This window comes from Ostrea edulis, chromosome 4 (genome assembly GCF_947568905.1).
Source record: "Ostrea edulis chromosome 4, xbOstEdul1.1, whole genome shotgun sequence".
NCBI classification, from domain to species: domain Eukaryota; kingdom Metazoa; phylum Mollusca; class Bivalvia; order Ostreida; family Ostreidae; genus Ostrea; species Ostrea edulis.
Genome location: NC_079167.1, coordinates 56651006 through 56678911, shown reverse-complemented (window position 1 = coordinate 56678911; position 27906 = coordinate 56651006). Strand labels below are relative to the sequence as shown.

The 27906-nt window shown below is 34.2% G+C and overlaps 3 protein-coding genes across 18 annotated transcripts in view; 2 read left to right on the top strand and 1 right to left on the bottom strand.

Moving 5' to 3' along the window:
- The first annotated feature begins 1718 nt into the window (after window positions 1-1718).
- On the top strand, window positions 1719-5092 carry LOC125668406 (uncharacterized). The gene is made up of 3 exons (XM_048902553.2): window positions 1719-2945; window positions 3269-3531; window positions 4021-5092. Exons 1-3 carry the CDS (start codon window positions 2769-2771, stop codon window positions 5075-5077), a joined length of 1497 nt encoding a protein of 498 aa, XP_048758510.1. The 5' UTR covers window positions 1719-2768; the 3' UTR covers window positions 5078-5092.
- Window positions 1735-27906, top strand: part of LOC125668405 (axotactin-like) — a 77173-nt gene continuing 51001 nt past the window's right edge. For 8 of the 16 annotated variants that reach the window (XM_048902549.2, XM_056163083.1, XM_048902548.2 and 5 more), the window contains exons 1-3: window positions 18664-18865; window positions 20434-20502; window positions 22613-22999. In XM_048902549.2, coding sequence (XP_048758506.1) covers window positions 22630-22999 — 370 coding nt within the window. In that variant the 5' untranslated portion in view covers window positions 18664-18865; window positions 20434-20502; window positions 22613-22629. The other 8 variants (XM_056163080.1, XM_048902542.2, XM_048902546.2 and 5 more) reach the window with 7 other exon arrangements.
- LOC125668408 (uncharacterized) lies at window positions 5081-8155 on the bottom strand. The gene is made up of 5 exons (XM_048902554.2): window positions 7934-8155; window positions 7304-7386; window positions 6302-7010; window positions 5911-6017; window positions 5081-5540 (listed from the first exon to the last, which is right to left on the bottom strand). The coding sequence occupies exons 1-5, from the start codon at window positions 8112-8114 to the stop codon at window positions 5154-5156; spliced, it is 1467 nt and encodes a 488-aa protein (XP_048758511.2). The 5' UTR covers window positions 8115-8155; the 3' UTR covers window positions 5081-5153.

Here is a 27906-nt window from a genome sequence, read left to right as displayed (position 1 = left end):
ACTGGATTACGTTCATCTTGATCTTTTTCTTCTTAGTTCTGAGGGGCACTGTGGTGATTCTTGATCCATGTACTCCCCATCCTATCAGGGCCTGTTGAGCTGGTCCAGACAGCATGAGTGCTACATCTTCTGTGTGTGGAGCGTTGTCTTTTTCATACCCGGAATACGGTAACATTTCTTTGCTGAACAGTCTTCTTTGTCTGACGGGTCTCGCTGATTCCAATCAGCGTGAGGTGTTATACCCCGGTAGCCTTTCATTTCTGTCGCTACTTGTGATATTTTATCTGCCTCATACATGGTCCTCACATTCCATGTTGCGACATTGGTGGTCCTAGTCGATAGAAGGGGGGGGGGGGGGGGGGGGTCGGCCTTGTAGCTCCCGTTGACTCACGGCTTTCCCTACTGGGTAACATTAAGTCCTCTTGAGGAGGGTCTTTCCTCTCCCATGATTGGAGTTTGTTGTTCTGTTGTTTGCGTTTAGAACTGTAACAGATTGGTTTTTACAGGATGGAGTTGTTAACTCTCCTACTTTGTCTGGGCTTGGGACGAGCAGCACTGGCGGATCCAGGAATTTGTGAAAGGGTCTAGCACTTGATCTTTTAGGTACTTTTCAGAACGTCCACCCCTACCCATTTTACACCTTTGCTTGTGTACATAACATAACATAACATAACATCTTAGGGGAGGTCTGGAGACATCTTTATACACGAAAAATGCTCAGTTTGTTTACTACTTCTTTCCAAAGTTTTAGTCGATCTAACCGGCATAGGCCTACTCAGATCTGATATCGCAAAGGAATAAAAAGAAGAGAGAGAGAGAGAGAGAGAGAGAGAGAGAGCTGGTTTAAAGGTTACTCAATATTAATAAGGTCGGGAGGCAGGGCCGTAAATTACATGGAGGCGGAGGAGGCAGCTGCCTCCTCCAACTTTTGAGCCAAAAAAAATTAAAATTTAAAGTTCATTAGAATTTATGTTGTTTCCAATAACTAAGAACATGATACCTCCCTTAAAAAGCATTCCAAATCTTTCTTTTAGAATGAGTTAGTCAAGTAACATCTTAGAAGGCCCTAGAATCAAGGATTTTGCACGAAACGTGTTCAGTGTGCACAAAATGTGCTCAGCGTCTGGGGGCCTGGCGGCCCCCAGACCCCCGCCTAATTTCCTGCCTCCTCCAAATTGAAGTTTAAGTTACGGCCCTGAGAGGCCTAGGCCCCCCGAAGCTATGGGGTAAATGGTGTAAAATCCTGCATTCTGAGCATTTCCTGGCACTTCCTTTTCACTTTCAAATTGTCTACTTCTTACACAAAACTTTTATATGTGACATATACTTTTAAAGAAAATATCGTAAATATATATCAGTGCTTCGTCTTATTTATCCTAGAATTAAATGATATATTGGTGTTGATTTTGAATGAAGCAATACGCAGATGTTTGTGGAGAGTATATACCCACTCAGTGAGTTCTTTTTTAGTATTATACAGAAGTCCATTACTCATACATTTATCTAGTCCACCCCCACCCACCCCCTCCTTTTCCCTACATTTAGCTTCTTTGGCTGCCCCCCTTCCCCCATTTAAAAAAAGATATTATGTGCCTATTTTATCACGATTTAAATGCTACCACAATCGTTCATTAACTGATCCAATATTTGTAGCATAAATAATACCAAGATGGATATATTTCTTTACCCAAAGAATAATTAAATGAACGAGTTCTCTTACAGCAAACACAGGTTACTTCCGGTTTGAAATGTGTGAATTGCAGGCGGGCACATATTTGAAAGTGCCGTGAGACTGAGAGAAGATTACTTCACTCACAGATATTTATGTGTATGGAACTTTATAGGTATTGCTTGATGAGAACCCATAACACCTTTTTATTTATACTGAGAGCTCAGACCAACAGACTAAAAATTTCACTGAGTTCGAAGTGCGGGAAAACCAGAACCTCTATAATGGGCCTACTATCTATCATACTCATAGACGTCTATGATACTACCAATAAAATGGTCAATCTCGTAGAGCTAACCAAGGCTGTTTGTAGAGCTTTAGATAATAGGCGTAATAGATAGTTCTACATACGAGTTCACATTTTTAGTAGTTACTTATGAGGTCATCAATCGTCAACTGAAGAAAAACTCACTTCACACTCATATTTGGTCATGTATTATATATGCGTACTTTGATTAATCGTGCTCGAGTTCAGAAGTAACAAATAAACAAAGTGTCCAGATGTTTGTGGAGAGTATAAACAAATGTCGGATCGGGATGATCCACTGACCAGGCTATAAAGCCAGATACTGTAAACCCAGATCCCTTAAGTTCTTAACCACGTTGTTAGTTACATAATAGGAACTTTTGGGGAAAAAATTTAGGAACCCGAACCCTGGAATTCCTTCATTACTAGCTGGGTGATGCTGATGTTCACTGCTGTGATGGCTAGTACATTTTCACTCACCTCAGTTGATAAACTGCATTTTAAGGGAATTTCAAGGAATGTTCGTCTGAATGTTAGTTTGGTTATTTGTATCAAAATTTTCTTCAATCCATTTAAATCTTGTGACATTGATCTGATCCGAAACTGACATCTTATTTCAGTGGGGGAGGGGGGGGGGGGGGATACATTTTGAATAGAAAATCCCAATGGGATTTTGGAGGTGAGGACTATTCCTATAGACCGATCTCAAAAGATATTCATGTATTCATTGACCGCAGGTCATTAAGTTGAAAACGAGGCTAAGCTAGGTTTCTCCTCCGCAACAATTACAACATGGCTGAGGAAGTGCCGATTCCAAAACGCGATGAATACTGTTGTGTTCCGCAATGCAACGGGAACGCAAGGCTCCACAAAGAACTCAGTTTTCATAAAATACCATCCTTGAAAAAACCTGACCTGAGGAGAAGATGGATTATTGCTATCCGTCGGGATGAAGGGCCGCTTTTTAAGGTAAACATGCATGCACGCGTGCGTTGTTTACATTATGAGTTTTCATACGACAACGGCTGCTATTTTATATTTGTGGTAAAAAAGGACTAGAAATTGATTTACTATGAACGTGTTATTTATAACATAAAAATAAATTACCCGAAAAAGAGTCATAAAAATATTTTATGCGGTTATTTAAGAGGAAGCTATCACGTTTGTTTTTGCATGGTAAAATGTGTTTGCGTACTTCTGCATGACTTTGACTTTTTTATATATTTGAAATGGTATTTTCTTATATATAACGAAACCAATGAAAAAACTGGATCTCCTATATTTCTGTTTAGATCGGAGGTAACACTGTTGTATGTTCACGACATTTTAAGACTGAGGACTTCAGATGGACACTTGTCCGAAAATGCCTAAAGCCTGACGCTGTTCCTTCAGTATTCCAGTGGACTGGTGAAGTCAATACAAGAAAGCCACCGAAAGAAAGGACTTCGCAACACAAAAAAGTATTAGCCGAGATACATGTACCTTCTTCCTCCCAAGAACTGCAAACAAGTGATGATTTACATGATGAAAATTTGCCAGAAGTGTCATCAGATGAGTAAGTTGTGCATGCCCCTAAACCATGTTTCTATTTTTTTTTTTCAATTTATTTTGCCTTTGTGACTAATGTATAATGCTCAATAATTGTCCATCAATCACATATAAAAATACATAATTGCATAAAGTATGTATTTGTGAGTAGATATGACACAGCTTGAGATAAATTAAACACAATATTTTGTGTCATAAGAAGATTTTCACAGTTTGAACCCCTCACAGATTAACATTTACGTGTAGATGATTACATACAAACATGTATATACAGTAACCATCTGTTATTAACGATAAATGTTCATTTACTTGATAAACAATTTATGTTTTGTAAATTTTACACACACACAACATGGTATGAAGTTGAATTTTCCATTTTAATAATTCATGAAAAGTGAGACAATACTGAAAAGTCAATTTTGTTTTTGTTGTTGAATTTAAATACATGTGTACATGATACTTTCAATGTTTATTTTATGGGTTTTTTTATTTACAGAAACAAAGACCCCCATATTGAGTGTAGTGCAAAGCTTGCTGAACTGCAGAAGATTTTGGAAGATAAAGAATCAGAAATTAAAGCTAAGAATGAAGAAATAGAAGCTTTAAATAAAAAATTGACCCTCGAACGCTTTGGTATCAACCGATTTTCATTTGACAATGAAATGGTAGAATTTTACACAGGATTTCCCAGTTATGCTTTATTTCTTACATTCTACAATGCAATTAAACCAACCGCTCTTCGCATGAAAAGCGTTTACTACAGCCAAGTTGATGAATTGAGTAGTAGAGGTAGACCAAAAGCAATGGACCCAATTGACGAGCTCTTCATGTTTCTATGTAGATTGAAATGTGGTTTCCTATCTGATGATTTATCTGTACGATTTAATATTCATAAGTCCACAGTAAGCAGGAAAAATATAACCTGGGGAAATTACATGTATTTTTTGTTGGGAGGTATAAATATCTGGCCATCACGAGAAAAAATATTGCAGCATATACCTAATGATTTCAAAGTTTCATATCCAAAGACTCGCATCATCATAGACTGTACCGAGATTTTCTCAGAAAGACCATCCTCACTGGCCCTTGCATCTAAAACATTTTCAACCTACAAGAGCCACAACACATGGAAGGGTCTAGTAGGAATAGCACCTAATGGATCAATCACTTTTATATCCTCTTTATATTCTGGATGCATGTCTGATGTTGAAATTACTAAACGCTGTGGCCTTATTGAACTCATGGAGACAGGCGACCAAATAATGGCAGATAAGGGTTTTGTCCTGAATAATGTATTGAAAGACACCGGAATTTCAGTGGCAACCCCACATTTCTTGTGCGCAGATGGCCAATTCACAGCTTCACAAATAGAAGACAACCAGAAAATTGCATCACTAAGAATACATGTTGAACGGCATATCAAGAGGGTGAAAGAATATAAACTACTACAATCAACAGTACCACTCTCAATTGCAGGATCAGTGAACCAGTTGTGGACCGTGGCCAATCTTCTTACGTTATTCAGAAGGCCATTAATAAAGCAGAAAAAATAAAACTTATGTTTCACATTTTTTGTTCTTATTTCATCTAACAATATCACATATTTAGCAAATAACTGAAATACAAATTTTATTCCAAATAATAAGTCAGAAAAAATAAATCCAATTTGTCTTTTGCACATTGCCAGAACTGCTCATTAAAATAAATTGTTTCCAAGTGAGATACATTTTCCAACCATACATAAAAATCACACCACTCTAATCCTGTTACAGCCATTTGCATTTGAACTTGGTAATAGTAGTTATCGTTTGTTTTTAATTTTAATTGTCCATTGTCCTCTCGAAGACATTTCACTTTTGACAAGTCGTCAGTGTCCGGGCACTTTATTTCTAGCAATCCAAAAGGTGGATCCCTTGATGGACAGTAAACTTTCCTGTCTGGAGTTGCAGCCAACCAATGAGAAAAAGGACTAACAACCACTCCGCAAGGATACAGATTAACATTGTTATCCATTTTCTGTAAAAAAAAAAAAAATAATGTCCATAATAAAATTGAAAAAAGAGAACAGTAAAAATACAATTAGTGAATTCATCAACAGGTTCAGTTGCACAATAAATCTGATTCAATATACATGGATGCTGTTCTATACATTATTTGTATGTACATGTAGACAGTGTGAGGTCTGCTTGACAGTTATTCTTTATCTGATTTTTTTTAATAAAATCGTCAGCTGTCTATGTAGAATACAAGCATGGAAAGAAAAATATAACTCATTCTATACAAAATGTATATGTCAATCTATATATAAAATGAAAGGATATGATGCAAATGTAAGTCAATGATATACATGTACATGTAACATGCCATCAAGTAAAGTACAATTTACCTCACTATATGCTTGAGCAGCAACACCTTCAGTCTCAATGCCACGTTTCATAGCAGCAGACTGAAAACGTCTAGCTGTTTGTAACCTCTCTGCTAGTTTTCTGCCATCTGAAGAAATATGCAAAATGTTGTCTTTACAATTTTTAACAACATGAACAATAAGCAATGTTTGTTGGGAGATACAATGTACATGTAAGTAACTTTTTTGTACATGTTGTTAAAAGAAAATTTTACTATTTTTTTCTTCTTTAAATTTTTCTTTTTTTTCCTGAAAATTTCTAAATCAAATGCTTATAATACCAAAATTTATTTTTATTGCTGTTTACATTGCAATTTTTAAAAAAGATCTATGAAAAGAAGACTGTTTAAAAAGTATTATTTGCAATAATTACCTGCCCGTCGCTTGGCAATTTCCCCTGATGATGAAGCTGTGATTCTAGCATGCCGCAGTTTATGCCACTTCGGATCATTCGACTGCTCCCGGGTGCTTTCCTCCATTTCAATGCTCTCAAGCTCTGTTAATTTCAAGGAATCAAATTTTTTTACTTGATTTTCACTCAGTACATATGACACATTATCCTTCATTACATTCCTCACTGGCAAATTTGGAAAGTCATTAACTTCCATCAGATTAAGAACATAATCAGTTGCTAACTTCTGCTGATAGCTGAGTACACTTCCTTTTTGAAAATTGCCAAATTTTGTCTGCACCCTTTCTGTTGAATTTTCTACTGATGTGTTAAACATGATGTTTAGGTCCTTGATTTCATCCAAAAACCCATTCACATCCAATTCCTCCTCTCCACATATAGGATTATATAAGGTTGACTTAATTTCTTTTGTAGCTCTCTGTGGGTTATTCCGGTCGTACCCTTGCACAACAATATTGTCAACCTTTTCTCCCTGTAGTTTTTCACCTCTTGGAACATGCCACGTTTGGGGTAATGAAGTTCTTGCAATATCTGTTGGAATAAGCTTATATTTCATCAGTTTATAAAAGGCTATTTGGTAGAGTAGCGCTGTTACATGGCCGCAATATCCACTTTGTCCAATGGCACATGTGCAGAATGAATTTTCTACTTGTTCTTGATTGATCAAGACCTAAAATAGGGAATGAAAAGTTCAATATTGAAATATATGCATGTACATGTGTATATGTACAATGTACATGTACTTAAAATGTATATAGATGACCAAATGAGACAACAAACAAATGTTTATAAAGGGATAAAAATTAACGAAATTAGATGAATGTCATTAAAAATTATATCTTTACATGCACGTACACCATTTTTTAATTTTCATAACACATATGCAGTATATGTACATGTATGTAACATTTGTTTTAAATATTTCTAAGTGAAAATGAACCGAAGAGAACTTATTTTTTATACCTTTACATCATGGGGAGACTCATTTTTCCTTTGTGATCTGTAACATTTTCCTTTAACAAGGCAACCCTCATCATCTTCATAAACTGAAAAATAACATAATTGTGATTGACAATACCACATCTTCATATTTTTCTATATGATACGGTGTGTATTCAGCGTGAAGAAAGAAAAACCATAAGTAATGTATGATGAATTATATGTAAACACATTTTATACAATTCTACATGATCATGCTTTTTATAAAAAATCATTTTGAAACTTTTTTCCCTTTACTTTTGAATTGATTGAAAATTATTAATCCAGAGGCTTCCACTCTTCTCTGACAACATTGATAGTAGACAATGCATAACTAATGTTAACTGTTTGGTCAGCAAACAAACACCTTGAAATTATTAGACCACTCGAAGCACAACGAAAATGGACCCCCCCCCCCCCCCTTTTCAATTGATTTGGGTGATAAACTTTATTATTTACCGTTCATGTTGTCCATCATTTTGAAAAAGCAGCCTTATATTAGGTTAATTGGATAATCTCTCATACTGAATTATTAAAACTGCAGCTTTTCCAGAACACCAGAAAGGAAAATCGTACATTGTTATATTGTTGTCGTATAAATTTTTGCCAACTTACCCGACACAGACTGCACATATTGCTCACTGTAGTACTTGAAACCTTTAGTCATTTGTTCCTTTCCGGAGCTAGTTGATTGAGATTTAATAAAATTCTCAACGAATGCGAATGTAACATCGGGAACAAGAGATAAATCCTTCGTAAAAGCAGTCGTAGTAGCAGTTGCACTGGAGTACGCCATGTTGTTTACATATGGGAACCTAGCTTAGTCTCGCTTTCGGTTTTATATGACTATTTATGAGCATCTAATTAAGATCGGTCTATTGCATTGCTGAGTTTTATTTTCCTTCAGTTTCAGGATATTGTGAATGTACACATATGTCTAGGGCCTATTCATTTAAAATTTTAATGTAAAATTCATATCTAACATAAAGCAGTATGGCTTTAACTATGATTAAGAATTACTATTTAAAATCCTGGAGAGAAGGAGGTTATTTTCTCCAATCAATTTTTTTCTCAATCTGAATCAAGATGATTAATTTATTACGAAATATACAAATTAATTATTATAAACACCATCAGAATCCTGTGGAATCATTAGAGTTCGTGGTGGTTCAATTTTTGTGGAATTCGTGGGTACCCCTCACTCATGAATTTACATCCTCAACAAATAAAGAATCATAATTACATTCCAGAGTTATCTTTCTTACAAATATATAAATCCACGAAATTACGTCCCCACGAACCCGTTAGAATTCAGTAATAAATGAAAATTGGCCCCCATGAATTTAAATGATTCTACAGTATATTGCAGTATTAGATCAGTGCTAATTCCACTTTGGGAAACAGTCTTCTTTGACAATTTGACTCGCATTGTGAGATAGAACAAAACAGATTGTGTAGATTTGACATATATTCTTAAAAGTTATTGAAGATCTGGATGGAAATTAAAACTTACAGTGTTTTCTATTTTAACAATGAAAATGTCCAGATAACAAATCCTATGAAAAATAGAAAATTTAGGGTAGGGCAAACAGGGACCCCTGCACACCAGAGGTGGATTGTAAAGTTTCTTCAGTCAATATTTGCATATACCTATGCACGGCTCAAAATTGTTTTTGAACATGCAGTTGTATTTTTTCGGCCCCTCATGACACTATCAAATGTGTAGAATCTGCACACACATTTAATAATGAAGGTATAGATTTTTCAGCTGCCGGGCAACAGACAGGGAAAGGAGGAAGAGTTGCATCCAGGTGCAAGGTGTTCAGTAGCCTGAAAAACAGAATTGGGAAAAGATTAAGGTATTCTGAGCTATGAAAAACTTTCTGATGCAATATTAATTACATGCTTAACCTGAGTTTGTTGATTTCTATTGAATCACTTTTCAAAGAAGTTTATTTTCTTTCATGAATGAAATATATGGAGATTGACATAAACTGCCACACTAGAAGTTACACACAGGTAAAACTTTTAAAAATTGATGTTTAATGCAGGAAGTCCAAGTTTTAAAAGGACTTGGTGTCTATGTGGAGGGAGAATTGTGATTTTTTTGGATATTACTTGAAAGTGATCATGTGTGGTTTTAGTTTAAATGACAAAACAAATTCAACTTGACGGTGCAATTCATGTCGATGCATTTTTATCAGAAAGGATAGAAAAGCTTGCCAGAAATTACATAATTTGGGTCTTGATCAGACAATATAAAGTCTTTGCATTATCTCGTAGTAATCCTATCAATATTTATTGAGATTTTATTGGAAAATTGGTGCAACATATAGCAGTTTTGTCTGATGGTGGCTGTCATTCTAGCCAACAAATAGCCAAACATAATTTGTTACTTTGTCATATATAAAAAAAAATTGGTAAATGACTAGACATTTTGTCTGAGTGGTGAAAGAATTTGTTGGTGGTTGTTTTGTCATATGTCATTTAGAGTTTTGGGGTTACTGCAGGCTCATTGATTTCATGGGAAAACCTTACCATTATACTATGCATGATATTGAACAGTCTATCTTGGCCCCAAAAAAACTCAAATTCTGAAGCTTTACAGATCTAGACTAAATGTCTTTTATTTCATAAAAGATATCATATCCAATACAGTTTCTCATAATTTGTCTTTAACATTTACAGTCGTTTGGAGTGTATAGCATCAACAGTAAGGCAATTTCTTTTTGAGGCCTCTATTTGTCCACCAAAATTAATTTCCGCACTTTTGTTTAAAAATTTGGTTCTTATTCTAAATTTGATTCAAATGATGTAGAACCAGAATTGTGATATCATTAACATAACTTTTTGTTGTCATTTGCAGTGTTATGACATAGAATTGCTTTTTTCATGCATTTTTTTTATCTAATTTAAAAAGACATCAACTGCAGACATGGACAACCTTTTAAGTGTACAGTAGATTTATCTTTTATTTTCTTTGCCTAAAGCTGCACTCTGTATCTAAATGAAAGTGTAGGAAATCAGGATCCTTGGCTTATCAATGCAAGGAGTGACTTTCTAGTTCTTTTAAACAGAAAATTGAGAATATAATTGATTTTATTTGGTATAGGACAGAACCATGGACCACTTGGAATTATATAAAAGGGCTGTGTTGAGAAGTGAAAGGCAATTACTGAAATAATAAGTCGAATTTCAATTACTATTTGAATTCAGGGGGTAGTAAGAGCAAAAGAAAATTTTAAGTTTCAATATGGTGTGTCTATGATGTTATGATACAGTTATATTTACATTTAATTTCCTGTCAGGGACTGACTAGAGTATTAATGACATTAAATAACAGGAAGGTCTAGATAATGATAAACAACATGCCCTTATTTTTCTTCAAAAACAATTTTTTAGATTTTATCTTTGCTGTGTACTATCTTTAAAGTTTTGAAGGACACAAGTTTGAATAGTGAATCACAGCTAGAGCTTAGTGTGGTACCCAAAAAAAACCCCCACTGTTGACATAGAAACTGTTGTACCACCACAGTCCGTGTGTTTATTGACCTTTTTAATAATTGTTAGGTGGGATACACTGTAGTGCATGATTTTATTTTGTCTACATGTACATTGTGCATGGACAGTTCCATTGGAAGAGTCCATTGTTTTGCTCTGTTGTAACTTTGTATGGATTAAAAGTGTCATCCATGGGTGGTGAAATTGTACAATATATCAATCATATACATGTATAGATGTGTATCACAACTTAATGATTTACACCTGACACCTGATTTGAGGACACCAGAAATAGTAGCTCCTCCCCACCCCCACCAAAAAAAAAAAAGAGTCATATAGATCAAAGTATCTGGTATGTGTATTATGGGAAATGTTAGCCAGTCAGATATTTCAATTAAATGTATGTTAAAGGTGCCAATTTTAACCTTAATGGTCAGAGTTTAGTTCAAAGCTGTTAGAAAGCAATAAAAAGGGCATTATGTTGACATTATTTAAGAGAGAAAGTGGACTTTTAAGGAACCTTTTGTTACAAGATTTGCTTAATGATTTTCATTTTCTCAGTCAATATGGTCGGGAATCAAGAATCCAAATATTTAACCAGCTTAAATAACGTTGAAATTCATAGTGTAAAATTCTCTGTGACCACACAATTGTTTGGTTGTTGTCTTTAGAAGAAGAGGGGGAAAAAACCACGCACATATATTATTATGAATAATGAAATAAAATCATCCATTAAAGAGATATCAAACATCATAAACAAGTATTGAATTCACGTATTTTTATACACCTGTCTAAGACGGGACATGTTATGATGTCCATCTATCCATCTGTTCTGCTTGTAACTTTTGAAAATACGATGAGACCTAGAATTAGCATCAAACTTTGTCAGCTGATAGAACTTGGGTAGAAGGTGGGTGGCACTTTAAAGTTAGATCACTGTGACCTTTGATTAGGACGATATGACCAAGTATGTCAAAATCCTGTCCGACACATAACTAAACAATTATTTGGTCTGGAATAATTAAACATGGTCAGTGATTGCATCATAGGTAAAAGGTTTGTCTCTAAATCAAGGACACTGTGGCCTATAATTAAGATAAAATGACTACATATGGCACAACCAATTTTGGGCTCATGCAACTGTAATTTTTGTGGATTTTTCCTATCAACAGAATTCTGCAAAAAACAGTCATGCAAAAAAATACCCATTGTGCGGTGTAACAGATGATTGATTGATTAATGTTTTCTGCCACACTCAAAAAATTTTCAGATCTGAACTTCAATATCATAAGGTATCTTTTTTCCAAGAAGCTGGAGACAGCAGTATTGATGTTCACTTCATAACCTTTGGTATGCCCTGAAAAATGTCTGTATATAAGTCATCGATACTATCAGAATGATGTGCTAGATGTAGTCATTGAAACAGAATCCTGAAGATATCATTTTACACATTCAACATGAGTTACCAAACTTTGCTGAGGATCAGCTAGAGTTCATTAATGAATGTATTCCAATGCTAAACTAAGTTTTGATTCCTGGACAAAAAAATAAAAGAGCTATAAATTTGTGTGTTTTATAACCTTACTTGGACAGTGCATTGTGCATAATGTTATGTTGCTTTCAGCTGATGATGCAGGGATCGACATTAACATGTACATCAGTCTGTGGCTAGTTAAAAATTTGGTGGACTGAATGACATCTGTTTTAGTCAGTCCACTGGGACTGGTCAATTTTATAAAACATAATTTTGGAAAATACTCTTATGAGACTTAAACACACATTTGGCATTCCATTGTAGATATCAGGCGAACCCAATTAGTAATAAGTGTTACAATATTGTCTGAGGCATATTGAGTTAAATTCCATTATTTCATTTTTATAACATTAACAAGTGATTAATTCTGGAAAACTCTGGTGGATTGGTAAATTTTTCTGTGGACTGGTTGAAATTATACCCCATCAGTACGGCTGGACTGGTGACATAAAAGTTAGTTTCAAGCTCTGTGATGGTGAATGCGCTGAAAGCATGCTAGGGATTAAACACTGTAATACATGTATTATTCATTAGACAATGTATTTTGTATAATCACTTCTTAAACAGTTATTAACTATCAACTACATCGGTGTCCATCACTTAGCAATCTTTAACAATCTTCAGAATCTACTGCAGGAAAAAAACGGGGAAAGTTAATGGGTTTATGAATTGTTTCCAATTATGTTTTATAAATGCAATTAAACAGTACATATGGTAACGTTTGTGCTTTAATATGAATTACACATTTATATTGAAGTATGCAAGCCAAAATTATTTGTTTTGACAAAAATTTGTTGATATGAGCGCTATATTTAAGAAATAAATTAGCACTAACGCGCTTCATAAAGAATGCCGATTTGAAGCGTCAGTGCATACCCTAGTGTATTTTAAAAAATGAAGTTTATTTCTTATGTTTTTCTACTTTAAAGGGACATTAACTGTTATTTTGTCACTAAAAACTGAATTCAATGAAAATTGCTCTATATTATATATTTCAGTAATAACACCAATATTTAATCATTTCAAACACTTTTTAACCTCACTGCAGGCACATGAATATGTAATTTTGGTGATTAAATAAATATTGGCTTGCAAGCCAATGATTCTTCCTAATATATTTCTTTAAAATAAAAGCGGATATACCTAACGTAGTTTTATTATAAATAAATGTTTTATTACCGATAGTCATAAATATATATTGCTATGCCAATGAGAGATTTTGAGAGAAAAAGGGTTGCCATCACTTTCACAGCTAATGCTCCTTTAATTTTTGTCAGAATTCCCATTCATAATTAAAGATAGATGCATTATATTTAGCAAGATTTATATATGTGTAATGTTCACACCTGCAGCACATTCATGTAAAGATATACAAATCAAAAACATTGGAAATGCAAACCTTATCGGTTTAAGTCTATTTGCACACATCGACATGACTTCATCAATGCATCATTATAATGCTTAGGGTACTAATCATGTCTGATAGCTGAAATGTTACTTTGAGATATGGAATGCATACTCTTGTCAATGTTTTTTATTATGTTGTTGTGGAATATTTTAGCTCAGTTAGATCTGAAAATCACTGACCATGCAGAGCAGGTTTCACATTGGGAAATAGGCAGAACCCAGAGGTGCGAGATCTGGACTTTATGGAGGGTATTGCAGGACTTCAAAACCCAGTAAAAATATAAGTCCTTCCATCCTTAAACACTGATACCATTCATACACCATGATTTTAGAAACATATGGTCCATATCCAGCAGCATTGAAAAACATTTTGGTTTCTTTTGCTGATTTTTTGGTCCAAAATTTCACATAGCATTGCCAATTTTAACCTTTTTTAACATGTTTACCATGAACAACTTTAAAGCAGTAACATTCCTGATATAATTTAAACTTTCACAAAATGATGGTTTAATTACTGTTGTGACAGCATATGGAATATCATGAGTTTTTATGCACTTGTAACAGGAAGGGAGAAAATGCAGCGAACCAGTCAGGGATTCAGAACTGGGGCCCCTGAATCTCTAGTCAGGTGCTCTACCAACTGAGCTAACTGGCCATCGGTGATTGAACCTGGCTGACCACTACACACTAATAAGAGTGCTAAGAATCAAAATGCAAAAAACATCATTATTTATATGCTCTGTGAAGCTAATTTTCAAACATTTGATTGATAGCTGTATAGTATTTCAAATTCCTCAGAAAACATCGAATATTTGCATGTTTATTGGAATCTATCAGAAGTTTGAGTATGCAAAAAATAAAATTGGCTTTGGGCATATAATGCAATCTAGTAAACAGAAGTTTTCCACCAACTTTTCTGAACAGCCCTTGTATTACAGTTATTAGGGCTTATCTGCGTTATGTCACTGAAATTCAAAGTAACCATAAAATGGAATGTAAATTTCCAATTTTATGCTCATAGATTAATGAAGAAGGGTAAAGTCCTGGAGTCAGTTGCACAAACGTTAGTTAATTTTAACTGACAGTTAACGTCTAGTTAACGCTGTGTAAATGTAAGAGTTAATGGGAAGTTAACTGTTAGTTAAAGTTAACTAACCGTCGTGCAACTGGGTCCTGAGCCGGGTATGTTCTTGATGATAGATATCAGAAAATGTAATACATGTAATGAACACACTATTTACAGGGTAATTTTCTTTCTTCTCCCATTCAATCCTTCCCACATTTATGTCTAAATTACCTATTGTATTGGATTCAGATGCCAGATTTTATGAGAGTTCTCTTTCTACGAATGCCAGATTCTCTGAGTATGTTATAAATTATTCATGATTACAAGTTAAACAAAAAATATGAAATACTTTCAAAATAGGTTGCACAAAAATACCTTGTTTTCTTCTTTGGCAAACATCATGTATGTAACTGATAAACTACATTAATTTGTCTGAAATGATAATAACCGCAGTGTAAGTGTGAGATGTATCATCATTGACTTCTCTGGAATTCAAACATTTTGAATGTTACAAAATCTGCTATACATAATTTCATTCTAGAAGGTTGCTGACACTGGAATTCAGACAGTTTTTCTATATTTGCAGTCACAGTTATAGCTTTAAAAAGCTCTTGGAATTACAGTATATTTATCTGTTATTTCAGTTTAGCTGTATAGTCATAGACACCAAGTTTTATCATTGATTTACTTTCTGTCACTGGACACTGTACATTCAAATTCCCAGAATATGTGGAGAGAAAGAAAAAAAACCAGTAGGCAATAATTGGTGTGTTTACCACTGAAAGGAATTAAGGTAACACAAACATTGCTGAACCTGTGAACTTCATTGTGCTATGATTTTAATCACTTTTTTTTGGTTCAGTTTATACATTGATGTGCTATTTTATCAAACAAGTTTTAAAGGTGTTTCACATTGCAGAACATTCTTATACAAGGATGTCTCAGGGGGGGAAAATCAATGAATTTAAGATTGGGTTTTTTTTCCAAACTGATTTGTTCTTAATTGAAGTAACATTGAGATTGATATTGTTTAATTGTCACCTGAATTCAGGCATGGTTATCTGATTAGTGGATAATCAGGCATGCTGATAGTTGACTGATAGGGGGGAGTGTTAGGCTGTTGAAGGGGTGCCAGATTTTTCTGATAAAGGAAGGGAAGGTTGTGAGGAACCCATTGATTGGGGAACACCCACCAGCATTGAGGTTTACCAACTCCCTGCATTCCTTTTTCTTCTGTTGATAAAAAGACCACTTCATGCAATGGTTATAATTGGTCATTTAAGTATTGTTTAGGTCCTTGAAAAAGTTATTGATAGGCTATTTGACTTCAAATTTCTACTTAGGTTAGGTGTCATACAAATCAACTACAAATGAAAAACATTTTTAAAATTTCCACCTTTGTTTGCAAATGCCTGCAAAAATTCTGTTGCTCTGCTGACCACCTCTAAGATATCAGAAAAACAAATCTGATCAATCAAGGCGTTCTCCAATAAAGGTATGGAAAATCTTATGATGCCACTGTTTGTACAACCATAAGAGTTTTGACATGAATTCCATGGATAACCACTTTATGTCCAGTAAAATACATTAGTGTCTAGGCCCCTAATTGATTCTTGGGTCCCAATTTTCAATTACCTTCAGGACAAGATAAATTTCATTGATGAAATTACAAGGATGATTCTGCCTTACTACTGTTGACATTTAGAGGCTTCATCTTGACATCTGTGGAATTGTAAGGATCTTTTTTTCTGTCATTGTTACATGTAACTTGGTTCCATCAGGATCCAGGCGGTGAATGGGAGCATATTCTGATGCAAGTGGAAGCATAATGTTGCGCGTTTGAGTATTGATTACTTTGAGACTGATTTTTTAAAACAATATCGCTTGCTGTCTCCGGCTGCAACAACAAGTATCTGAATAGAGAATACCGGATGCAGCAGATTCTTTTAGCAGTGGTGTTTTGAGTAATTCAGAAGAAACTAATTGCATTACTCCTATAGCAGAAAAAACTACTCTGTCATTGAGGCTTAACATTTGGTATCTCTTATGGATGGTGAAGACAGGGGAAGTCAGGTAGGACATTTTTGTTGTTGACCATTGTATTACAAAACTAGAGGTCAGTGGCCATAAATATGTTGACAGTACAATACAAATATTGAATTAAAATGCCATGATTTCCATTAGCAGAGTGTTTTCAGAATAAAGCTCTCAACTCTGTGTTGGTTTTCTTATTTAACATGTGGAAAATATCTTATTAACAAACCTTAACACAGCTTGGCAAGTTATATTTGTCCATTTCTTTGACGATTTCACAATGTTTGGAAACGATGATATTTTAAAATACCCTGTCTCATAATTTTTTTTACAATGGGCTGGCAGCTATTGAGTAAAATTTACCCATTTCATATAAATTCTGTTATATAGTCTAATTAGTCTTAGTGCAAGTAAATAGAATTGATTATTGGGCTAAAACTTTGTACTGAATTAGGCATGTTGTGCATTGTTGTAAAAGGTAGTTGTTTTGGAGCAAAAATGTCAGTTGAGAATCCCAATAGATTTACATTGTACAAATTTTCATAGCATGATACTGTTGCTTTTAAATTAGGTTTCTCTTTTGCAGAAATGAATCCATATTTCATTTTCCTCTTTCAAGCTGATTTTATTTTGTCATTCATTTGATATTTTTCTTGAACAGCTTATATAAATGAGCTTTGTATTGGGTTTTTTGGTTGCCTTATCCCAAATTTTAGTTCTAAGGAGAGACTGTGAAGAATTTATTTGCGATTAATAAAAACATGAAATTAACCGAGATCAACATGGTTTGATAGATCAGAGGCTATAGAATATTTCTCTAGAAATTGACATGAGAATTAATGAAAGAGAGCATAGTATTCCTGTTTTATATGTAGTGGTGCCAGAGTTTGGTTTCATGTTTTGATTATTCAGAGGTTTGATGGGAAACCTTAACAGATGATGAATGTCTACTCTTGCAAAATAATTAAACATGTAAAACTAATCACAAATAAAAATGAGCTTGTATGAAACTTTAGCATGATATCAGAAAGTGTATCTGGATTGATTGACAGAAAGCCTGTAATGGCTGATGGAGGCTGCAATCAAAAGGGCAGACTCAAATTTTAGTAAAGATTGAACAAAAATTTATCCACTAAAATTGCCATTCATTTCTGAAGTTGACTTTTCTTTTTTTTTCTTTTTGTATTGCCTCTTGTAATTAGTGCAGTTAAACATTTCCTTAATGTCAGGTACTAGAGATTTTCTTTTTGCCTTGAGCCATACTGTTTTAAGTGCAGCTTTTAAGATCTGATGAGAGAATATGTACACCTGTTGATAAGTATGGTAGTACATGTATACTAAGGAGATACTGACTCTATTGAAAATGACATTTCATGCGTACTGAGGGAGGAAAACATTGTGCTAACTAACATACCTTGATTGTTCAGTATTGTTTGTTTTGCTTTCTACATAATATACGAAGTACTTTTGACGGTACTTTACTAAATGCCTCAGGTAGTGAATCATTTATTTGCATGTTGGTTTTTTTTCTCCATGAAGTTTTATTGATTGAATTGTTTGTGTGTGTGAAATATTTGCACTATAAGATATAATCTTTTAATACGGTAAGTTTGATTTAAATATTGGAATCTATGGCAGATTAATTAATATGTCAGATCTCAGGTAGCGTGAACTTGCTAATCAGTGATTTCCAGGTAGGTTTAAGGAACGGACCTGGATTTTTTTTCATCTACTGTTCTTATCAGCAAATAGTTAAAAGGCTTCAGCACAACATGGTATGGTAGAAAGATTGTTACAGTGGTGACATTTAAATTCCATTTTTTGCACAGAAGCAGAGCTAAAGTGTTGTAATAATAATCTGATTTGATTGGTGGAGATTACATTAGTTTGTTAATTTTGTGATTTTACTTGGGATGTAATCTTGTTTACTAATATTATGGAATTTTTGACAGGTGTCTTGCATTTATATACATGACCCTTTGGATAATTATAGGAACATATACAGGTAAAAAGAAATTTGCAAACCGTACAAGTTTTCAGTCTATTTTGTTTGAATTGAATTAATGTAATTTAATTAGGATTTGGTTGTGATCTTGTGCATTACTTTATCCATGCAGACAGGTTTTCCGCTCTCTCGCACACAATTGGATGTCCATCTTGTTCATCTACAAACTGAATGAATTATCACATCACAAAATTCTCTGTCCTGATTCATTCATTTTTATTTTTTTTTAACGTACATTGTATGGTCAAAAATGCAAACAGATTCTGACTTTACAGCTTATGAACATATGGTGTGATGCACAATTCCAGTTGCAATCAGAGTGTCTGTATGAAAATAAACAAAGTGGGTTTTGCATGAATATGTAAATAGAGAGAAGCCTGAGCCAACACCGTGAATGAAATATATCAATGGTCAAAATTTAGCTGTATATTTCTATCTATCCATGAATAAACACAATGTTTCATCAGTTTATTCTCATACACTGAATGCCCCATCATTAATGCTCTGAGATTTATTAGTGAGTAAGGTAGGTGTGAAGCAATGTGATCAAAGTTCCTTTTAGCATTTATTTTAATAGTCAAATGGGATTTAACTTGCACTTGGAGTACAGCATGAATGAATGCATAATCTTTTATTCAAAAAGAGCATTTGTTATCACGATTACTGCTTGTGTTCAGAGCAATGTTATGACATATCTATATTGCTGCATGAAAAGTTCTGCCAAATGTATTGTACGGGGCATTGTATGTGAATGAGCTGTTAAATTTTTCTCTCTTAGTGGAAGGGAATTTATTTCATTTTTCTCACCTACAGTATGTAATGGGATGAAAATCACTGGGTATGTTTATTTGTATTGATCGACAATTACAGTGTGAAATCTGTGGCTCAAAACCATGTGTTTACATACACGAGTGGATGAATATGTGATTTAAAGGCAATAGAAATAGGTTTTTTTTTAACATGATTAAATATTAATTCAGCTGGAAATTGTTAATTCATATTTTCGAGTGTGAAATTTGAGATTGTAGGGTTGTTTGTGTTCCACTGGCAGATTGAAAACTAATGCTATTGTCGGAATTTCCATGCAACTTCCAGCATTCATTGATCTTGCCATTAAAGAGTTGACAGTGAATTACAATGGATTTGTGATATCATTTAAGCATTATCTAACGTGGTTTTAGGGTAATTCTAAACTCCAGCAAAGTCAATGGATAACATTCTATAATGGTCATTATTTTGATATCGAATGCAAAATGCACCCAATTATTTAATGTTATAACTGCGCAGCTACAGATAGGAAATCAATTTTCAAGCTTTCAGACAGTAATTCATACAGCTTGGAATTTGTTTTTCCGGGGAGTATGAATAACTAGCATTCGGATTAAAGCACAGTCCATATTGGGAATGCAACATGGTAGAGGTATTGTGGACTGTTATAATAGGTTTCACGAAATTAAACTTTGCTGTCTGCAAGGAAACTCTCTGGAGAGAATTTAGGAATTACTAAGTGTAGTGCATTGTGATTTATGCTGTAAACCACTTGTACAGTTCTTTTTTTTTTTTTTCAGAGACACTAGTGAGATTAGATGTTGGTTGTAGAGGATTAATGTAACACATCTAAAACTGAATTGAATCAGGTTGGTATATTATGTATATGATATGCAAGTTCAAAAATGATACTCTCGCTAAATGGAATATTTCAATATTCTATAATGAATATTTTCAATCTTTCATTTATCGATAATGTATTTCCAGATTGTTGAATATTTACATACTTTAATTTCCGCAGATTACCTTATTGCAAATGTAGAAAGGATTGGGTTTTTTTTTTGATAGATATATCATTGGATTCATTTCATGTTAAACAGCACTTAAATTGATAGTCTGAAAGTATGTGAAATGATAGAATATTACAAACAGAAGTAACTTAACCAGAGGAATACCTGTATGTGTTGCAAGGAACAACTTGATCATCCTAATCAATGTTACCTATACAGAGCATCTGGTTTGGATCAATGAACACTGAAAACTACATGCATGCTGAAAGATTGTCTCTCCACATGCAAATTTATCGATACTCTTATTGTCAGATTTTTAGGAGTTTGGATTCGTTTAGTTGATTGCTGCAGGAATTTTCTGTAATGGTTTAGCTGTTTACTAACTGCCACAAGTAAGAGACATTCAGAAGTAATACAATTATTTCTCTAATATGTGAATCTCTTTCTCTCTTTTTCCCAAAATATTTAGAAGTCTAGTTATTAAAGGCTATGTCCAGCTGTGTCCGATCACAGCAGGCAAGGTATTGTCAATAAAAATGGACACAACAGCATTAGTATGTCCCTCTACAGTAATGGCTCAGCATCCAGGTGTGTTTAAGGACAGGATCAATGGTCTCCTTTGGTCTTAATTGATCAGACATAACAATAATGTTGATGACAGCAAAATGACACACAATGTGTGTTTCTGTTGTTGGTTATGTAACACATTGACCATTTTCATGGTCATCCTATCAAATAATGGTGGTATATAAACTTGCACACTTAGAGTTAGGTCTATCATGATTAATATACATGATGAATGGGATGTTAATTACTAAGAAATGAGGTGTAGTTAGTAGTAGATATGGCAAAATGGAGTCAATCAATCTAATAACAGGGCAGCATGAGTTTTAAATGGTGGCATCTAAAGCTATTTTTATTTTTGTTAAGGAATTGTATCAAATAAGATCAGAGAGAAGCTTGATCTCTCATGATTGACACAAATAATGTGCTTGAGTCTATAGTCCCTCACAGCTGTTTTTGACCTATGAAGTGTGTATTGATGATTATTTCATGTTGGGATCAATATTTCACCGATTTGTTAATGCACTGAAATATTCATGAAAAATTTTCTGAAGCTGTTAAAAAAAAAAAACGAAGTAAAGAGTTGTTAATGAAGTATTCCAGCAGCACACCAGAATGCCATTAAGTTGATTACTAGGGAGTAATAACAGTGACCCTTCTGATCAATCTTTGCCACCTTCCAATATTCCCTGAGCAGATCGATTGGATATGCTTCACTTACTGGTACAGCAGACCAATTAGTAAAATCCTCATGGGAGGTCAGGAGGAAAGTAGAGGGTCAGAACTGGAGGGTTACATAGCGATATTGGTCCAGACCGATCCAGACTTCTTGGAAACTCTTTTGTTGACATTGCTGTGGTAATCAGTGTGGAGATATTTTCAGGTTTTTCTTGGGATATGGGATGAAGTGCAATTGAGGTAATTGTTCAGTTGTTTTGCAGAAAATCTGATATTGACTTTGTAAAAATGTTCTTTATCAAAGCAGGCTTCTGAGGTTTTGTTGTTTTATGTCTCTGCATGGTCATGTGAATGTTGTGGTCAATAGTCCTATGAAACAGCAAATGATCACCATTGTTTTCACAGGGCTTCCTGATGAATTCAGACCTTTTGCTATAGTCATTTTGACTTGATGAATTAGAATGGTCCTCAATCAATGTACTTCTGGCAAAAGTGCGAAATGGTCTTTATCGCTACAAGATTTTCTGTTTAGAATGAGCTTTGAAGTGCACCTGTTTGTTGGCTCTCACTGACTATTTTTGAGATGAATTATATATAACTAACACTTTTACGATATGTGTTAGTAGGAACAGTAAACTCCTTTATTTATGTGACACATGTTTGGATGCGTTTAAGAATACTTTTCCATGGTCTTTTTTTTTTTTTAATTTTCATTTACTTTTTGCAGATATAGAGGATGAGCTGATGGACCAGGGAAATTCCGTCTGTTCTTGTACAGGAAAGCTGCTCCTGTTGTTGATCTGGACCAGTTGCTATCTGGCCCAGACAACCAACAGCACAAATTCAAAACCCACCTCAGGATGGACCTTCTCAAAGAACCAGTCTTATGTGGCCTTTTCACCCAATCTCACTTTAGAACAAGACCAGCAAATTAAGTTCAGCTTTAGGACAAGATCACCCAATGGATTACTATTCTGTCACTTAGTGGAACAATTTAATCAAAGTTTTCATCCTTTACTAAGGAACTATCATTTCTGTGCAGAATTAAGCCATGGATATTTACAAGTGACATACAACCTTAACCAGATTTTTGATGTGATTAAACTTGGGAGAGGTAAGCACTGTATGAATTAAACTAAGGTTCGGTGTATAAATTTCATTCCTGTCATAAATTTCATGGTATTGGTCCCAAGAAAAAGATATATAAGTTGAAGTAGTACTAAATGTCGGTGTTAAATCTGATGTGTCACCTGGCATTTAAATATGATAGTAGAAATGAGTTTGTGCTGATATGACACTCATCAGTCAGTGTGTTTGTCAGAGAAACAGGCCATAAGGTCCTGTACATAAATGTTGTGTAAATGTATACAATTGCTTTATTTAGATACATACACATTCATTCCTGGCTTGATCATTCACCACTACCAGACTCTTTCTGTGCAGTCATAGTGCTTTCTTTAATGGCATCAAAATGCAAATCTTGCAAGTAGATGAAGTAGTTTTAAAAGTTTCTGTTCTCTTTTTAAACATGTGGAATTGCTCGTATTTTGAAAACCCAGCAGGAGCAATCTAAATTATATTATATGAGCATTTAAGAAAAATATATTATTACAAAATGAAATGTAGTGTGTTGCATGAAAAATGAAGGAAATCATTTTCTCTGGTGTTCATACTATATGCTTGCCAATTATTGAACATGGCATTCCTTGTAAATCATTTTCCATATCTAATCTGCATTTACAGATTAGGAAAGGCACAGAGAATTTATTACTGGCTTATTGACATTTACAGAAATAAATATTGCACAAATTACGTAGATGAACATAAAGATAACTGGATTACTGGACAAGCAGCTTTTGACATAACGATCCCAATGTATGAGGCATTGTTGGAGTGGTGGAATCAATTTTCTGGTAGCTCCCTCAATGAGCTAGCTGTCAATCATGGTCGATATGACCCCCCCATCAGCTGTGGGAGGGTAATCAAACTATCCGTAAATATTATTTACGCTATATCATGTTTTCCCCAATATTTTTATGTGATGGTTTTTATAGTAAAGGTCTCTTTAAAAAAAAGCACAAAATTTGAATAAAATGGGATAATATGCCTGTGGATCCCTCTTGTGAAAGTTTGTTAACTGGACTGTCTGTGACATTGAACCTCCATGGATAAACTAATGGTTGTCGAGAGTCATCAGCTCTTTAATAACATCAGGCAGGCCTATTGTTTGTTGTTTGTCCTTGTATTAGGACACCGGGATCTTTTATTATTGATTAGCTCCACAACTGAAGTAAATCACAAAATCAATTGGAAATGGACACCCAGAGGGAATACTGACCCTGGTTAGCTGTTAAATCTCATCTTGATACCTCACACATTCCATTTGTCCATTAATAGACTTCACAGAGCCAATTCAGGTGACCTGGCAACTTAAAACTAACATCTCACAGACTTATTGACTAGTAGTTAAAAGTAACAGAGACTTGGTTTGCAGGTAACAGCAGGAGCCTATCTATGATTCATGGGTGTCTGTTTAAGGATAGGTTTACCAATACCCAGTGGGAAAATGAAAGTTTGAATTAATGCAAATTGATTCCCTTTTCCTGCATCATCTGCATTTGATCAGCCTATTTTTCTTGATATGACTTTTATGGTAACTGCACATGGAAACAAAATGTCTGTCCATCTTGTTTGTCTATTTAGCCCAATTAGTCAAACTTTTTTGGTGGACAAACTTTTACATGCATGTAACTTTTTTGCATAGAAAGTTTACCTTTTTAGCTCACGTGATCCAAAGGCTCAAATGAGCTTTCTGATCAAAATTTGTCCGTTGTCTATTGGCGTTGTTTTAAACTTGTCACATTTTCATCTTCTTCTCCAGAATCACTGGGTCAATTTCAACCAAACTTGGCCAAAAGCATCCTTGGGTGAAGGGCTTTCAAGTTTGTTCAAATGAAGGGTCATGCCCCTTCAAAGGGGAGATAATCACAAAAATGCAAAATTAGGGTAGGGACTCATTTAAAAATCTTCTTCTCAAGAACCAATGGGCCAGAAGAGTTGATATTTACATGAAAGCTTCCTGACATAGTGCAGATTCAAGTTTGTTCAAATCATGGCCCCTGGGGTAGGTTGGGGCCACAATAGCGGATCAAAGTTTTGTATAGAAATATATAGAGAAAATCATTAAAAATCTTCTTCTCAAGAACCATTGGGCCAAAGAGGTTGACATTTACATGAAAGCTTTCTGACATACCCGGTAGTGCAGATTCAAGTTTGTAAAAATCATGGCCTCCAGGGGTAGGTTAAGGTCACAATAGGGACTAAGGTTTTACATGCAAATATATTTGGAAAGTATTCAGATAAGGGGCAATGTGACTCAGGTGAGCGATGTTGCCCATGGGTCTCTTGTATAATGTATACTAGAAATATTCAGATGATAATGCAACAGGGGTAGTAGATTGATAAAAGAACCATTGATCAATATGTTTAATCCTTCAAAGTATTGGAGGGGTGGGGGGTCATTTAGATAATTTCATTTACAGTTAGATTCTTATCATTTGTGAGAAGGTTATGTAATTTTCTGGAACAGTTTTAGCAGTTGTTTTAAATTAGTTTCACGTTGTCCTCATTAATGGTCTGACATGCAGCAAGAAGTTTGGGTACTCTGACACCTTTCAGATATTTTCCATAGATTCAGTTCTTTGGTGAGAATTTTGCACACTATTTCTGATGACATCAAAAGTTCTCTAACCAAGTCCTTCTCTTCTTTACAAATACAAATTCTAATTTTTTTCATCTATCTACAAATTGTGCTGCATGAAACAATATACTTTCCATACATGTGTAGATATAATGCTGTACATTTCATTTTATGATATACACAACATGTACTTCGCAAAATACAGTATTTTACAATTCCTCAGACTTTTCCATCTTCATCTGAGAAACCATTTTTCTACTACTATTAACTCAGTGTTGAGTGATAGAGACCATGTGTACTTTCAAAGGGGATTACTTGGTGGGTGTATTTAAAAAAAAACCTGAAAGTGAAATTTTTAATTGATTATTGGACATTTAAACTTAGATGTACAGTGTGACATTAATTGAATGACCATAATATAATGCAAAACTGAATAGGAATATACAATCATATGATTCTCAGACAGTACCTTTACAGAAGTACTATTAATTATTCCATGTATTAAGCAAGTACTTAGTTTATAGGCATTCAGCATAAATTGTAAAATGTAAATATATGTTCTCGCAAGAGGACTGAAATCTGTATAAATCAGTGTTAAATAAAACAGACCCTTTATATTCATGAGAGAAATTTCTCACAAAGTAACATACTTGTGTGTAATAGGAGTATACAGTATTTACTGACTTTGAAATGGATAGCCATATACATGTATACGGTAATTCCAGAATCTTTAATTTTGTGAAAGGTAGTTTTACATGAATGACGTGATTCTGTTTTGGTAATGTCTAGTTTTTAGAAATGTCAGTTTGTGTTGGAATTTTCTGACATAATTATAGAGACAAGGCACTCAACACGTATATTACATACTAAAAGCTGTATCCTCTAAGTAATCTTCAAGTGTCAAAATGGATTGGAGGTGCCATGCACATGAAAATTAATTTTTTTCAAAATCCTTAAAAAAAGTTGGCATTTTACACAATTAAAAGAATTTGGGAATAATGACACAGTCAAAAGTCAATAGGATAGTAGGACATCATCACGAGAAACAGAGGTTACAGGTTCATATTGATGATTTATTGGTCTTTTACCCATAATCAACGATTTAGAAATTTCAAAAAATTTACAGGACCAAATTTCGTAACTTATAAGCAAACTAAAGCTGATGATGTTTTTATATGAGTGAAAATTTCTCAAATGGGATGTAAAACAAACAAAAACCTAATAGAATGATACATTTAAGGTAATCCACTCTCATGTAAAACAAACAAAAACCTAGTAGAATGATACATTTAAGGTAATCCACCCTCATGTAAAACAAACAAAAACCTAATAGAATGATACATTTAAGGTAATCCACTCTCATGTAAAACAAACAAAAACCTAATAGAATGATACATTTAAGGTAATCCACCCTCATGTAAAACAAACAAAAACCTAATAGAATGATACATTTAAGGTAATCCACTCTCATGTAAAACAAACAAAAACCTAATAGAATGATACATTTAAGGTAATCCACTCTCATGTAAAACAAACAAAAACCTAATAGAATGATACATTTAAGGTAACTCCACCCTCATGTGATTTGCCATTATGGGTTCAAAGTAGAAGAATGTATTAATTTCTACTCAATATAGTTTGTATGATGGACATACAATAGAGAAAATACAAGCATTGGAGTGATTGCCTTTGACAACATTTTATTTGATTGTTTAGTATCAAATAGTTTACCAAATTTTATTGTAGTTAGTGAATAAAATTCCTACATGTATGATACATATTTCTATCATACACAAAATTTAATCGATGAAAGATTTTGCAAAACCTGACATCTCATAAAGCTATTTTTAATCAAAGTTTTAAAAATAGGAATAAAGCTTTTAAAATCATTCTGGGTGGGCAGTAAAATAGCTATCAACTTACAGAATCATATTTTCATGGTCTAACATTTATCACAGCTGGATGGAGTTTCAAGATTGCAGTTGGAACAATAAACATATATATGTCCCTTGAACATTCTGCATGTTGAGTACATTGGGTGTGTTGAAGCTAGCAGTGGTTGAGAGAGTGAAATAATTAGTCATGGAGCCACAAAACATGATAAGAAAAAGGTTAATGAAATGGCATCTTGTGCATGTGTAAGAACATCTATGTCAGATTGTAGATAGGCTGGCTTCATGTTCATCTGTCTTCAAACATTTCTTACCAGGAAGATCTCAAACTGTCATACAGAGGCCTGCTCTCCATACTTATATGTTCCACCACCTATGTCAATTGATCCTTTGATCATTAAAGAATATGAATTTTTGTTTGATATATAA